The 15,061-nt window shown below is 36.9% G+C and overlaps 1 protein-coding gene across 1 annotated transcript; it reads left to right on the forward strand.

Moving 5' to 3' along the window:
- The first annotated feature begins 1,987 nt into the window (after positions 1-1,987).
- LOC107819090 (respiratory burst oxidase homolog protein E) lies at positions 1,988-11,518 on the forward strand. The gene is made up of 14 exons (XM_016645171.2): positions 1,988-3,146; positions 3,479-3,638; positions 5,726-5,774; positions 6,802-6,915; positions 7,390-7,812; positions 7,892-8,275; positions 8,376-8,471; positions 8,694-8,809; positions 8,888-9,058; positions 9,141-9,294; positions 9,386-9,574; positions 9,707-9,835; positions 10,085-10,163; positions 10,823-11,518. The coding sequence occupies exons 1-14, from the start codon at positions 2,534-2,536 to the stop codon at positions 10,930-10,932; spliced, it is 2,787 nt and encodes a 928-aa protein (XP_016500657.1). The 5' UTR covers positions 1,988-2,533; the 3' UTR covers positions 10,933-11,518.
- Positions 11,519-15,061: the final 3,543 nt, after the last annotated feature.

Raw genomic sequence — 15,061 nt, forward strand, 5'->3', positions numbered from 1 at the left:
TTTCCAGTCACAATCCTCTTTTACGATAGGAATACTAGCTAGGCGAACATGTTTCTGTCATTATCGGGGTTTGAAGATTCTTTTTGAATACGGAGATCAATTTTTCAAGATAATTGAGAAGGGATGATTGTGTTAGTAGAGGGAGGACCAATGTCGGGTCTTTGACTTGTTCTTCTTGGATGGGTCGCCACTAATGCAAGTGCATATGTAACCAGAGAAAGAAATAGTAAATGATATATTGACGGAAATTATGAATTTGTAAGTTCCTCTTGAGAAAGGGGGAGTTACAGAAAAACTTTAAAAAGACTTAAAGAAGGAAGTTTATAAAAGTGAAAGATGAAAGTGGTGAAAAGGGGAGAAATTTATAGATGGTAGAATGCAAGACCATCATTACCTAGGTAACTGTTGAAAATACTTTATCGAATCAGAGGACAATACGTGTTCAGCTCATTAAATACAAAGAGACGTGCATCCTTTCAAGTATCAGAGGCAGTTCAAGAATTTTCCCTCCAAAAAAAGAGGTCTTATCTACTTCCCCATCACATCAAATTGAGTCACCGAAAAGTAGGGGCTGTATGGAATAAAATTAATGAATAACAGGTGGACATTCGTCGAGTTGACACGTGGCAGTAACGACAGGTAGAATATGAGTCAACAAATAGCTGACACCGGCTACAAAGATGCAATCGATGTTGCATGAGTTTTGAAAACATTGAAATCGGAGATGAGGGTTTTGCAAGGAAGATACCGGTTGAAGAAGGCATCATTAAAGGGCAGCCATTACAAAGTATCTTGGCATTTACACACAACCGTTATACGACCATCAAGAGGGGGTCTTTATTCACCTTTAAAAGGTGCTTGATATGGGAATTTTGTCTCCCTTAATTTAGCTATGATAAATAGAAAAAATTGTACTCATTGAAGGACACGGTATACTTGTATGAAGAAAGGCTAATATTACTCTCTTATTCTGCTAAACATTGCTCTGCTAGAATTTTGTTCCTGATATTATTCTTGTTTTCGGTGAAGTTCAATTCAACGCCCCGACTTGTTTTTCCTTCAATTATTCTTATTTTATTCAATTTTGTTCTTCGTTACTTGATATTCTCAGATCAATTTAATTCATGTTTCTGTAAATCATGTTGCAAATTCAATTGTACTGTTTTACGGGTAAACATACTTTTCGGCAATTTCTTCGTTGTTTCTTGTCTTTAACCGCCATTAGCTAATGAGTACTTTTGAATCCATCTAAACTAGTATTACGATAGAAATTTAATTGTGGTTTTATATATCCCTATCGGTTGGAAAACCCTCCATTGATTTGAGACACAATCAGAATTCACAAAGGATTTCTTACGCGACTAACTGTTCCTGATGCTCTCTTTAGCTAAAAAAAAAAAAGTGGAATTCATCAAACATTGCACAACTTAATATTTGGTATTCTACTTGGCCTACTTAATTGAAAAAGAAGGCATGCACAATAAATGCCTATTTTCTCTATTTTCTGAAGAGTATATGCTATCTTTAGAAGAGGTGAGAGCGCCTAACTTAAAAATAAATGTTCTTTCCCTTCTTTACCTGCTAGGGGAATATATATAGCCTGTGGCGCAAGGTGAAAATCAGAAAATGCCATCACTAGATTGCAACTTTTATTAACTTCTCTTTACTATTTTAATCTTGTTTATATTAAATCATTTCCACAATATTAAGAGTGCTGACTAATGATTATAGTAGTAATACTGGAAGAATACAAATAAAGCAATGTCAAAAGGTTAATTTAATAGAGAGATCGAATCAAAATTTACAATATAAAAGGTCGATGAATTAAAACCTAGAATACTATTATGAATTTTAAGTTGTATATATTTATAACGTAAGAAGAATTTACCATCAGTTTCATTTGACAAGTCACAAAGATTGATACCAGAAACTTTATTTAGTGTCTCGCAAGTTGTGGGTGATTTTTTTGTTTTACAAACTAGGGGACAGTGGACAAATCTTACACTTTTGGATTGCAAATTTTGGCCCATTAATTTGTGAAAAAAGAAAAAAGAAAAACTTACACAACTTGTGTGAAAGTGTAAAACACAAAATAAAAATCCTAAAATATACCAAGTCTTCATTTACAAGTGTAGTAAATGAAACCAATATGTTGGCACGTAGTTGCCTGGCTAGGCCATTGTGTTAAGAATATATTACACAACAGTTACAATTTTGTTATGTGATCACCCGGCTGCTGATATAATTCTTCAAAGAACTTTTCAAACAAATCCCACCTACTCTTTCTAATTCTCTCTCTATATATGGCACGAATGTGTATGAAAGAGCAAAATCAGAAAGCGTGGAATTCATGTTAGAGAGATCGGTTGAGATGCGTTTGTTTCTAGCACGTCATTTTAGCCCCCAACTTAGAAATTTTTTGAGACTACTGAAAGCAAAACCAGTTGTATATCCATTAGCAGTTAGCAGATAAGCACTGAAACGCAGAGAGCTAAAGCTAAAAAAGCTTTATTTACTACTACCGGAAGCGCGAATGCAGCTGATGTCATTTTTGAGGTCATCTCCTAGTAGCTCAAAGCGATCCAGTTACAGCCGGAACTTTGACATGCCAGATGATTCTACGGCAGAAACGTCGGAGCATGTTGGTGGCGCAATGTTGCCGATTTTCCTCAACGATTTACAGAGAAACAACGACAAAGACATGGTTGAGGTCAGGCTAGAACTTGATGATAATTCCATTGTTTTGTGTAGTGTAACACCAGTTTCACCACACAATACCAATGTTGCTGCTGCGGAAGAAGAACATTCTCCCATAGGAATTCCGTCAAACAGCACGTATGCATCTGTCATCGCTTCCAGAATTTGCCGGAAATTCCAGTGGCTGAGATCACCGGAAAGTGATGATCACCATCATTTTCATGGCAACCAGCTGATGACGAATTTATCGGCGCGAGAGGAGATGAAATCGAAATTGCAGGTGGTGAGGAATAAACAGAGTGCTCGGCACGCGCTTGGAGGGTTGAGATTTATAAGCAAGAGCACGAGTGAATCTGACATTAATGAGCTTTGGGGAAAAGTTGAGACGCGCTTCGATGCTTTGGCCAAGGATGGTTTGCTCGCTAGAGAAGATTTCGGTGAATGCATTGGTAGTTTGGTACATTCATTTTTTTTTCCTTCATAACTACTTGCCCAACGAATTTAAAATATCTCCGACTAATAATGGAGAGAAACCAACCATCTCACTACAGTCCCCACGGGTTAAATTTATGATATAATTTTATAGTAACACAAATATCACATCACCACAGATTTTTAAGAATATTCTTATTACATGTGAAAGGGTGTTACATAGTACTACTAATAATCTTCAACTTGAATTATATAAGAGTACGTAATTAGAAGTTCTAAAAATGTATATTTATATTGAATTGAGACAAAATTACAGACGTGTTTAATTATAACGGTGGTGTATGTGCAGGAATGGCGGATTCAAAAGAGTTTGCGGTGGGGATTTTTGATGCATTGGTGCGACGACGGAGACAAAAGACAGTAAAGATAAATAAAGCAGAGCTTCACGAATTTTGGTTGCAGATTTCAGACCAAAGCTTTGACGCTCGACTTCAGATTTTCTTTGACATGTGTGTGTGTCTCTCTCATCTTCTATACTTTTCGGTTTCCACTTGTCTTCTTCTTCCCCAGTTTTTACTTGTTTGTAAGCGTGCATTCGGCTTGCCATACGAAATCTTTATCGTCCTCTTCTGTCAAATAAATTAGATTGCCCACGTGCATTGAATTCTCGCCTGTAATATAATCTGATTCTGACAATCTAATACGTCAATAACCCCATTTTTCTCAAATCATACGAGGTAACAGGTAAGTCAGAAAATTTTATAGGACCTAGGGTGTGTTGGGGGAAAAGAGAACATAAAACAAATAAAATGCAAAAACAAGAACCTCAATAGCATAAGGTAAGTGTCACGGGGGCGTTTTTGGTCCGTCCAAAGTCACACCCGCGCGGCAGTCAAGTGGTGCAATTGACACAACCTTCCCTAAACACTTAGCCAATTTTCAGCAAGTTTGGCTTTAACGATTTTTAGGCAGCAATTCAATAGGAACAACAGCAAATACGGGAAAATCTCAACATTTGCATTAATTTTGAAAATTTACAAAGGACCCCTCACTTTGCTATGAACACAAGTCGTTCACAGCCCACTCTTGACAAAGAACACAAGTCGTTCTTGGCCAACACTAAGACCTGCCCAAGCCTAGCCTTAGTCCCTTTTGAAACACCTTGAAACCCTCACGTTTCACTCTTGTTTCCCACTTATAATTTCACACGAAATTATCCGCCCACATCTGACTAAGTCCAAAGGCCCTATTTATAACATATAGGCAGCCCTTAGAACTTGACAGCACAATGACACTTGTCGTCTACAGCTTTTGCCACTTGTCGGGCTAAGACTAAATCTGTTCTTAACATGCAGTTGACATCCCCAATTACTTAGGACATGATATACACGAAATGGGATAATGATACAAGCATAAATCAGTCATGGTACAAAGAGGTTATGACAAGGTAACCGCCAAACTACTTTTCATGTGCATTGCATGTACCATCTTCACTTGCCCAGCTGAATCACGCCCAAGGCTGGCATTGCGCCCAGCCTTGGCTCATATTGACATTGCTCCGCACCAATGCCATGCCCGCAATCCGCCGCCCATGATTTTGCCGCACATGCCCGACGCCGTTGCCGCCCGCACACTGCCTTGGCCGAGTTTCTGCCTTGCCCATGTCAACCTTCATTTCCCTCGTGCCATTGCTTATTTTTTCCTTCACATAGCTTTGCCTTAGCTATTGAAAGCCTTTGCCATCGTCCCGCATTTCCGCCTTGCCTTAGCTTAGCCCGCCCTTAGCTGCCACAACCCAAAGTGTCGTGCCACTGACTTTGGCATGCATGTCGTGCCACGCCGCCCTAACATTGTCCACACAGCTTTGTCAAGCCTTTACCAAGCGCGCCTTGCCTGTCCCAAGGCCTTGGTCAATATTTGCCCACAACAGCCCTCAATGACAATGTCTTGTCCGTTGTCTGCATGATCGTTTTGCCCGTACATAGGCCAATGACAAGGCCATCACGCCCAAATCCTTGCCACGGCCGTGCCACGCCCGATGACAAAGAGTCAGGCCCTAACAGTAAGCTACATGTGATATTGGAGAATACACCAATAATATAGGGAATTTTTTTTTTTTACATTTTTAATGTAACATTACAAGACCTGATTGCGTAAATTTCTCTTTTATCTACGGCCTCATACCCTTATTTGGTCAATTTCAACAAGTTGACAATCTCAATTTCCAAGTCAACAATCAATTCACTCTTACTCTTAGTGCTCGTTTGGTACGAAGGACATGAGATATTTAATTCCGACGAATTAAATTTGAGAGGAGTTTATGTCAGTTTGAATGATGAGTTTATGTCAATTTGATTGAGATAAAATCACGGTATAATTAATTTCCGCATTAATTATCGCCAAATTTTAGTGTTATTTTTATCCATATGAAACAGTGGGATAACAATACAGAAGTTGCCTAGGATAGCTTGTTTCTCGACGAAAGAATCCCTTAGCGTAGACACTTCTCCGTGCAAACATTTATTGTTGTCTAATAATTTCACTGTTTCAACTCTCAACATTTTGAATAATGACCAATATCGTGTTTTCATTGTAGGGCTGATAGCAATGGAGATGGGAGAATCACGAGAGAAGAAGTTCAAGAGGTAAGATTATCATTGGTTGAACTTTCTCAATCAAAACAAAAAAGGGTGAACTACGAAAAGAAAAAACAAAAAGAGTGGTCACGTTTTGGTCGGACCATATTATTACTTGTGTAATTTCCATCAGGAATACGGCCATCTTAAATTATTGGGGAATACAAATCCTATTTAGGGTTTGCTACCTAATATTCCCTCCGGTCCCATTTTAGTTGATTTTTTTTTTTTTTTGCCCTTTTTTTAGGTTTACGATGACAAGAGGGGTTGCTCTGATGGTAAGTAACCTCCACTTCCAACCGAGAGGTTGTGAGTCCGAGTCTCTCCAAGAGCAAGGTGGAAAGTTGTTGGAGGGAAGGATGTCGGGGGTCTACTTGGAAACAGCCTCCCTACCCCAGGGTAGGGGTAAGGTCTTCGTACACACTACCCTCCCCAGACCCCACTAAGTTAGATTATACTGGGTTGTTGTTGTGTTGTTATTTTTAGGTTTACGATATTTGATTTTTTCTGATATAAAAAAGCGAATTAACTTTTTTTTTTTAAAGTTGCCCTTATATAAACAACCTCTTTATCTCCACGAGATAGAGGTAAAATCTTCATACATACTATCCTTCCCGGACCTCACTATGTAAGATTTTACACTAGGTTTTTGTTGTTGTTGTTTCCAAAGTTGCCCTTGTAATAAAGAGTTTAGGAATATTTGTTATATTTCCAATGAACAAATTAAGGTTAATATGGTCAATTTTATTGTTCTAATTATTGCTAAAAAGTGAATTCTTTAATACGTGTGAAAGCAACAAAAATCAATTAAAGTAGACCGAAGGAAGTAGTATTTGTAAACCAATTTCGCAAATCTCATCCATCGATAAGGGTAACGAAGAGAATTCCACAATCAAGTTATTACCAGTAATGATATATATAGTAAGTTTAAGTCAAAAACTCAAGATGATAAGTAACTCGCTGTTGAGCATGTACAAAGTCTTACATTTTGAATTATCACTATTCACTAATGTTTTTCTTCTTGTTCCTTCACCAGCTGATAATGCTGAGTGCTTCAGTAAATAAGCTCTCCAGATTGAAGGAATGTGCAGCAGAGTATGCTTCTTTAATAATGGAGGAATTAGACCCAGAAGGTCTCGGTTACATTGAGGTATATAACAAGAGATAAAGAAAGTTCGTACCTACTATCTACTAACTTGCCCTCCTTATTTCCCAAGAGTATTTAAGCGCAGGCATATTTAGGATTTTAAGTCATTTTGCAAAGTGCTACTGCAGACACAATCTCTTATTTGGATTTGCCACCAAATACGAGAAAATTATCTTCTTAAGTTTCTCCAACTTCATACCAATGAAAGAACAGAAAGGAATTAACACTTTCTCCTTTTCTTCTCTAATAATTGCTTGAACTTATCACTACGGAGCAGCCTACGTATAATGCAGCTTCAAGCTCAAACAACATCAGAATACTTCCACTATGAACTATCAAGTCATCATTTTATCTAGGCATTAGAAGATATAATTAAGCATCAGCAGAACACAAATGTGTCTATCTAATTCATGTACCAACACTTGTTTGGTTAGAATTGCTAGTGATAAAGATCTCTTTATGTGCCTTTTCATTCAGTTATGGCAGTTGGAAACACTTCTTCTACAAAGGGACAACTACATGAGCTACAGCAGACCTTTAAGCACAACAACCCTTGAATGGAGTCAGAACCTAGGAATCAGCAAGACCAACATCATAGTAAAGAAAGCAAGTTGTGCCCTCAAATGCCTTGTCTTAGATAACTGGCAGAGGGGCTGGATTCTGCTGCTATGGTTGTCGGCGATGACTGCACTATTCACTTGGAAATTCTTGCAGTATAGGCAAATGGCAGCATTTCAAGTTATGGGTTACTGCTTGGCAACAGCTAAAGGAGCTGCAGAGACTCTCAAGTTTAACATGGCACTAATCCTTTTACCAGTTTGTCGAAACATATTAACTAGGTTACGGTCAACAAGAGCCAGGATACTTATTCCATTTGATGACAACATCAATTTTCACAAGGTAAACACAGCATACCTGAGTTTCTTCTGAATTTGTCAATAGTATCATATTCTTCTTAACTGTGTCATCAACTTGGCAGATTATTGCACATGCCATAGCTGTTGGCATAATACTTCATGCAGCCAACCATTTAGCGTGTGATTTTCCCCATCTGGTTAACTCATCGCCAGAAAAATTTGCACTCGTAGCTTCTGATTTTGACAAGTTAAAGCCAACTTACAGAAGCCTTTTGATTGGTGTTGAAGGCATAACTGGTCTTTCTATGGTAACTTTGATGACTATAGCTTTCACACTGGCAACACGACGCTTCAGGAGGAGCACACTGAAGCTACCACCCCCCCTGAACCGATTAACGGGCTTCAACGCATTTTGGTATTCTCACCACCTTCTGGCATTGGTCTACGTATTGCTAATACTACATGGAACATTCCTGTTCTTTGTCCACAAATGGTATCAGAAAACGGTACGGATTATGTAGAGAATTAGTGCAAATCGAACATTAAATTTATTTACATTTTTCCATTGATTATATGCCGACAATGTGTCGCTGATAACTATTGCAGACATGGATGTATATCTCCATTCCCTTAATCCTCTACATTGCAGAGAGGAGTTTGAGAATATGGCGTTCAGAAGACTATGCAGTTAAAATCTTGAAGGTAAGTTACTAATGAGGCCTTCACCTCTGGCGAACTAAAAGCAAGATACTGATACATATGGGTAAATAGATGAAATTCATTAACTACTCTTGTATTCTTGGGAAAATACAATCGCCTAGCCCCAAAAGTTAAACTGTATAACCACCTAAAAATATAGAGAGAGGAAGATCAAGAACAAAAATAGGAGGAAACAAATGAAGAATTGATTTTCGGACCTTACAGGTTTCTGTACTTCCAGGAGATCTCTTAAGCTTGATCATGTCAAAACCAGATGGCTTCAAATACAAGAGCGGCCAGTACATATTCCTGCAGTGCCCAACAATATCCTCATTTGAATGGTAGGTATGGCTGTTTCACATTCAAGCTGACTTTGTTCCACCAACAGGCATTAAACGTACATCTCAACTTTTCTCCAGGCATCCATTTTCTATAACATCAGCACCAGGAGACGACTATCTCAGTGTTCACATCCGAATTGTAGGTGACTGGACAAAAGAACTTAAGAGGGTATTCACAGAGGATAGAAGTTCAGCATGTGTAGTTGGTCGAGCAAAGTTTGAAGAACGTGAAAATGTTGATCAAAGAGGGTAACTTTACCTGTACTTCTGACCGGTCAAACCTACATCAAGATTTCCCTTCTAAGGTCTAAAAATTCTATGTATGACGCAGCTTACCTCGAATGCTAGTCGATGGACCCTACGGTGCCCCAGCACAAGACTATCAAAATTATGATGCCTTGCTTCTTGTAGGACTTGGTATTGGAGCTACACCTTTTATAAGTATCCTAAAGGATCTATTGAACAATACAAGACCACATGAAAACGTACTAAATCTTACTTCATCATTAAATTCAAAGCAATAATGTTGAAATCTAGACTCCAACTAAATATCTTTCTTCCATGATGCTGTTTCAGGATTTGAATACTGAGACTAGCGCATCAGATGATAGCTGGACAAGTTTTGTCTCTTCAAGCACAACATCAAGTGTAAAAAAGAAATCACAAAGGATAAGAAGTGCACATTTTTACTGGGTTACCAGAGAACCTGGATCCTTTGAGTGGTTCAAAGGAGTGATGAATGAAGTTTCAGAGACGGATCACAAAGTAGTAGACACATACTTCTTGATAGATGTCCTTAAACTGCCCACCCCTCTTCGCTCCTCCTAATTGGAGTTCTATGTTGGTCTATTTTTGTTAATTGACTCAGTTATCTCCTGTATTCTGGTAATGGAACAGGGTCTGATAGAGATGCACAATTATCTAACGAGTGTTTATGAAGAGGGTGATGCCAGATCAACTCTCATCACCATGATCCAGGCACTTAATCACGCAAAACATGGCGTAGACATCCTGTCTGGCACTAGGGTATGATCCATCATTACCCTCTCCACAGCTTCTCAAAGAGAAATGTAAAAGAAAAAACAAATTGACAAGTAAATGAAAAAGAAAATAAAAAGGTGTTTGGCTTAGCTCAATGACTTGATTCCAGCCAAAAAAGAAAAGGTTTTACTACTATATAGCTGCCAAACCTTTATGAAAGGTCTTCAACAATAGAACAGAAGATAGTAAGATTGCAATTCAACAGTACTGACACCAAAACAAATTATATTGCAGGTGAGGACACATTTTGCAAGGCCCAAATGGATGGAAGTATTCAAGAGAATAGCTTTAAAACATCCCTATTCGACAGTAGGTAAAGAATTTCTACAATCTCGACAATGATAAGTTATTAAGCATGGGCAGTTCCAACAAATGATGCTTCCTACCTGATTTTGCTTGATCCCTTCTAGAGCTAATGGTCACAAGCCACAAAAACGAAACAACCTTGTTCCAACGAATATCATTACATAGTAGAGACAAATAATAATTAATATAAAAATTATATACAAGCATGGCGAAGAATCTAAAAATGCAGCAATATTTGCTATATCCAAAGAATAACATGGTCGTTGATTAGACGAAGATAGTGGACAGAACTCTACAATGATAACACATCATCAAGCGGTTTAATAGCATCCAATATTCAACAGGGACTCATATCTTAAGTTTCTTTAGAAAGGCATAGGTCAGCTATTATAGAAGTCATGGATAGTAACTTTCGTACTTCATGAAGTATTCAAACAGTTAAATCAACTAATAGCAGAAAGTACTTAGCTTCTTAAAGCATTTAAAAGGTGGAACATCCAACCAGGCACTTCCCAGTTAACATTGAATATTCAAAATGAAAAGTGAATAGAAATAGAACCACAGCCAAAAAACAAAAGAACAACTCAAAATTAAAAAGCAAAACTGCAAAATGAAACTGGAGATTGAAAATAATCAAAGTAAATTCACTAACAAAAAGATTTGCAGGAGTCTTCTACTGCGGGATGCCTGTCTTGGCAAAGGAGTTGAAGAAGCTATCACAAGAATTAACTTACAAGACATCCACGCGTTTCGAGTTCCACAAGGAGAACTTCTGATATTAGAAATTTTCGCTTATAAGCCAAGTGTTTTTTTCCCCTTTTAATTTTTTAAGTATTTTGTGATACATCATACATGTACATCGATTAGGAGAAATGCAAATGCAAGTATCAAACAAGATACTACGCTGAAAGAGAGTTCTTTCACTAGAAGACTATAAATTTCATTAAAGTAATCATTTTACAGAAATACATAAGAGCCATATTATTGTACCATCATACACATCTCATGTGCTGCATGCCAAGAATGGTGTATCAAATTCTCAGAGCATTTGCAAAGATCAATAAGTTGCAATTGTTAGGACAGCAAAAAACAGTTACAGAAAGAGGGGCAAGAGGAATAATAAGGAAATAAAAAGAGGGACATCTGCTTCGTTTGGGCACCAAGTTACAAGGCATTCATAGTATCAAGGTTTCTGAGCAGCAATAGGATGTTTCTTTTGTTATTTGTACATAAAATTTGTGATTGCTAAAGGTAAGTTTGTTCTTGTGTATAGTCATTAGTAAAGCCTGCTGATGTATTTCTTTCTATTTTTGTTTCTCTTTTTCATTCTGTCAAAAGAGAAGTCCAATGACGTATCAGAAATTACACATGGAAGACCCTTATCAAAAAAATTACTAATAGAACAGAGCACTCAGTCTGAAAAGCAAAAGGAACTTTTTTTAAGAGATCAAATAAAGTATCATAACTTTCTGAACTTCCATGAAGAACTCAGGTAATTTGTATTATCTTAGAAAGTCAATATACTCTTCTTATATCAAATATTCAATGATACATTCAAACAAAATTTCTCTACAACATAGAGAAAATTAGTATCATCACACTTGGACATTTGTCATGCATAATTGATAATAGAATCACAACCTACCTACCAAAAAAGAAAAATCATAAACTCTACATCTCAGAAAGTTATTCATCCTTCAATCTCCTGAGAAGTTTGGAAGCCCATCGCCGCACCCTACGCTTCAGTGTATAGCCAACAAATACTCCAGCAATAAAACAAATGGCACAGAGTTTTGAGCAAGTCCACAATGATACCACTTGTCTGCAGAAAAAGATGGACAGAACTTTCCATATGAAAATCACAGCATTTTCATTACTATCTACATCTTTTCCAACAAGACATTAATGAAATTGATCACATGTACATGATTAATGCATTGGTCACATGGTGGAGGCTTGGATTTAGTAAGGGAAGATCACTTAGATGGAAACAGACCTTTTGATATTGCAAATAAAAGAGTTGCAAAGTTTGGTTAGCTGAAATACAAAAATGATCATGGATAAGGTGTATGATATTAATAGCAAACATGAATATGGACTTCCCATCTTGGAAGTATAGCGTTCAGGTACCCATTATCTCTCTCCCCCTGTTCACGCATATAATCAATCATATCAATTAACTACCTCAATCCTAAACTAGTTGCGGATAGCAATATGAATTTATACCTTTCTCTATTTGCACCCATCTCAGAGTGGATCTGATAATTGTTATGCGACACAAAGACATGACATTTTCATTGCCTCTACACATCGTGTATCTATGGGGTTAAAGTACAGATACCTTGTTCAACAATTTCTTTGAGTGAGAAAGAATATGTGACGCTAGCCAATTTCTTCGTGTTAGTAGACATTAATCACAAGTCACAAATTGGAAGAAAAAGATTTCTTTTAGTCCCATACCCTACACAGAGAATTGCTATTTTGGTTCCTGAATATATGGTGACTCCTTAATCTAGTTCTACTTTCTTCGTTTGTCAAGAGCACAAAGAAATCTTTAATTTCTTAAAACAGTATTAACCAGATTGGTAAAGAGATAATGAGAAATGATAATAGCGAAGCTGCAAAACCATTTTTCTCCGAAGTGATGTGGAACGAAGTGGGCTTCTAGTCCCCTTACAATCAAGTCGATGTTTCATATTTAGTACTCATTCAGTTACAGTAAAGCAAAATCTCCTCCGTAACAGTACTTTTATGAAGTTTCTAAAAGAAATTATCTTAAGAATCCACGTCCCAGTTGCGACCAAAATAACATGCTCTGTTACTCTGAACCCCTCCATTATCTTTGGTACGGAGGAGGTATTATTGTTAAAAATTTCAACTATAATATATATTTCGAGCTGAAGGCACACAAGAAACCTGAAAGGAAAAAAAAAAAGAAACTAAGCAAACAAGAAACAGAGTAAATTGAGGGAGAAATACCTAGGAGACCGAGCAAGCAAGAGCTGAGACTGGTCAGCTGCCGCAACGGAACCAGCCCCAGATGATTTTGAGCTTGACTTTTCAACAACAGCAGAAATTGAGCTTAAGTTGCTATCTCCATCTTGTGACATCGCACTGCGAAAAACTCGCTTCAACCCCTCCATAAATAGAGAAATTGGGTTTGTATAACAACTAAATCTTGACCAATTTGGTATTCCCTTTCGACTCTTTCTAGGGTTTTAGGACTTTGGAATGCTTTTCACGACATCTTCCTCTCCTTTTTTTGTGCTTAAGGTTTAAGAATTAAGAGTGTGTTTGAAAACCAGTCAAATTAACTTTACTAAAAAAAGATCAATACATCGAACCGAAGGGAGTAATATTTTACGGTCGGCTGAATCAAATGTTGAGTTAAAGAGTGATTTCTTTTCTTTCTTTTTTTAACTTTTACTTCAAAAGAAATTATTATAACTCTAAAATATGAGTAATATTTAGAAATGAAATGACTTATCTTGACTTATTAGAGAGAACATCTTCGATGATTACATAACAAAAGAAATGTCTTCATTTATAAAAGATATCTTATGAACTTTTAACTTTAGAAAAATATCAAAATAAAAGTTTATTGTTATGAAATAAAAGTAATTTAGTAAAACATAAATAAGAAGCGGAGATAGAAAGAAGGAACAACTTTTCTTCTTCAATTGTGTACTTTTACCCATATGTTACAAAGTTTTTATATATAGGCATAAAAAGTGAAGAATCACTATTGTAGAATAATGAGAAGAATGTTATTACACAGTAAATAATGGGGCTCAGCATGGGCATCCATAACTATTATATTTTCAACACTCCCCCTAGGATGTCCATGTTAAAAATAAAATTTCAAGTGAAAGGAAAAGAGCATGTAGTTATTGTTATATGCATTGTGTGTTGCCTCACTAAAAACCTTACTAGGAAAATTCATTGGGACAAAACCTTGGTTAGGGAAAAAAGAGTGCAGCGCGTAGTTACTTCTCTGATAAAAACATCATTTAATGTCTTGTAGACAACGCATTCCAATCTTGTAAATTGAAAGGTTTGATAAGGTTCGATACGAGTTTTGGAAGTTGAATGATTCAAAGTTCATTAAGTTCGATTTGAGGTGTGATTCGTAATTTTGATGTTGTTATGCGTGATTTGAGGCCTCGAGTAAGTCTGTGCTATTTGTTTGTATGTTCGAACGGGGTCCTGAGGGGCTCGGGTGAGTTTCGGATAGGTTTGGGTTGTGTTACGCTCGTTTTTTATGTTACGACGTCGTTTTTTTCAAGCATAAATGGTACCACATTAAGCAAATGAGCTCCAATTTCTGTTTGAATGAATCATTAGATCTGTATTGTAATTTTGGAACCATAGCAACTGGAATCATCAAGTTTTGACTTCGTATGAGGAATTTATGGTCATTTTACTAAGAATTGAGTTGCCTAATTTTTTCAGATTAATTATGAAGTTGCCACTGAATTCGTATTTAAAATTTGCACTATTTCCAAATATTGAAACCAACATACCTCCTTCATTATAAGGTCAAATGGATGATACAAAAGCCTAACTTGAGTGGAATTTCACAAAGATTCTATTGGAGGGATCAAAAGCAAGTTTCGAGATTATTTGGCACAAAAACGAGACAGAACAACTGGGTAGAAATATATAATATCAAGGGTTTGTTCATTTGGTCATATTTTGAGTTGGGGAGCTCGGATTTGGGTGATTTTGGAGGTGATTTTTACCACATGGATTGGAGTAAGTGTTCTACACTCGGTTTTGGTTATATTTCATGAATCCGTCTTTATTTTTGGCATTTGACTGAGGATTTAAAAGTGAAATTTGGAGGTTTTTGTCTAAAATTTCACAATCGGATTCGAGTGAAACTAGTATAGTTGCAGTCATAAT

This window comes from Nicotiana tabacum, chromosome 11 (assembly GCF_000715075.1).
Source record: "Nicotiana tabacum cultivar K326 chromosome 11, ASM71507v2, whole genome shotgun sequence".
Classification (NCBI taxonomy): Eukaryota; Viridiplantae; Streptophyta; class Magnoliopsida; order Solanales; family Solanaceae; genus Nicotiana; species Nicotiana tabacum.

Bases quoted from the DNA above. Each gene is read 5' to 3' on its own strand.
- LOC107819090 (XM_016645171.2), top strand. From the start codon at position 2,534: ATGCAGCTGATGTCATTTTTGAGGTCATCTCCTAGTAGCTCAAAGCGA. The intron at 7,813-7,891 runs GTAAACACAGCA...TCAACTTGGCAG, and splicing joins ACAACATCAATTTTCACAAG to ATTATTGCACATGCCATAGC. The intron at 10,164-10,822 runs GTAAAGAATTTC...AAAGATTTGCAG, and splicing joins ACATCCCTATTCGACAGTAG to GAGTCTTCTACTGCGGGATG.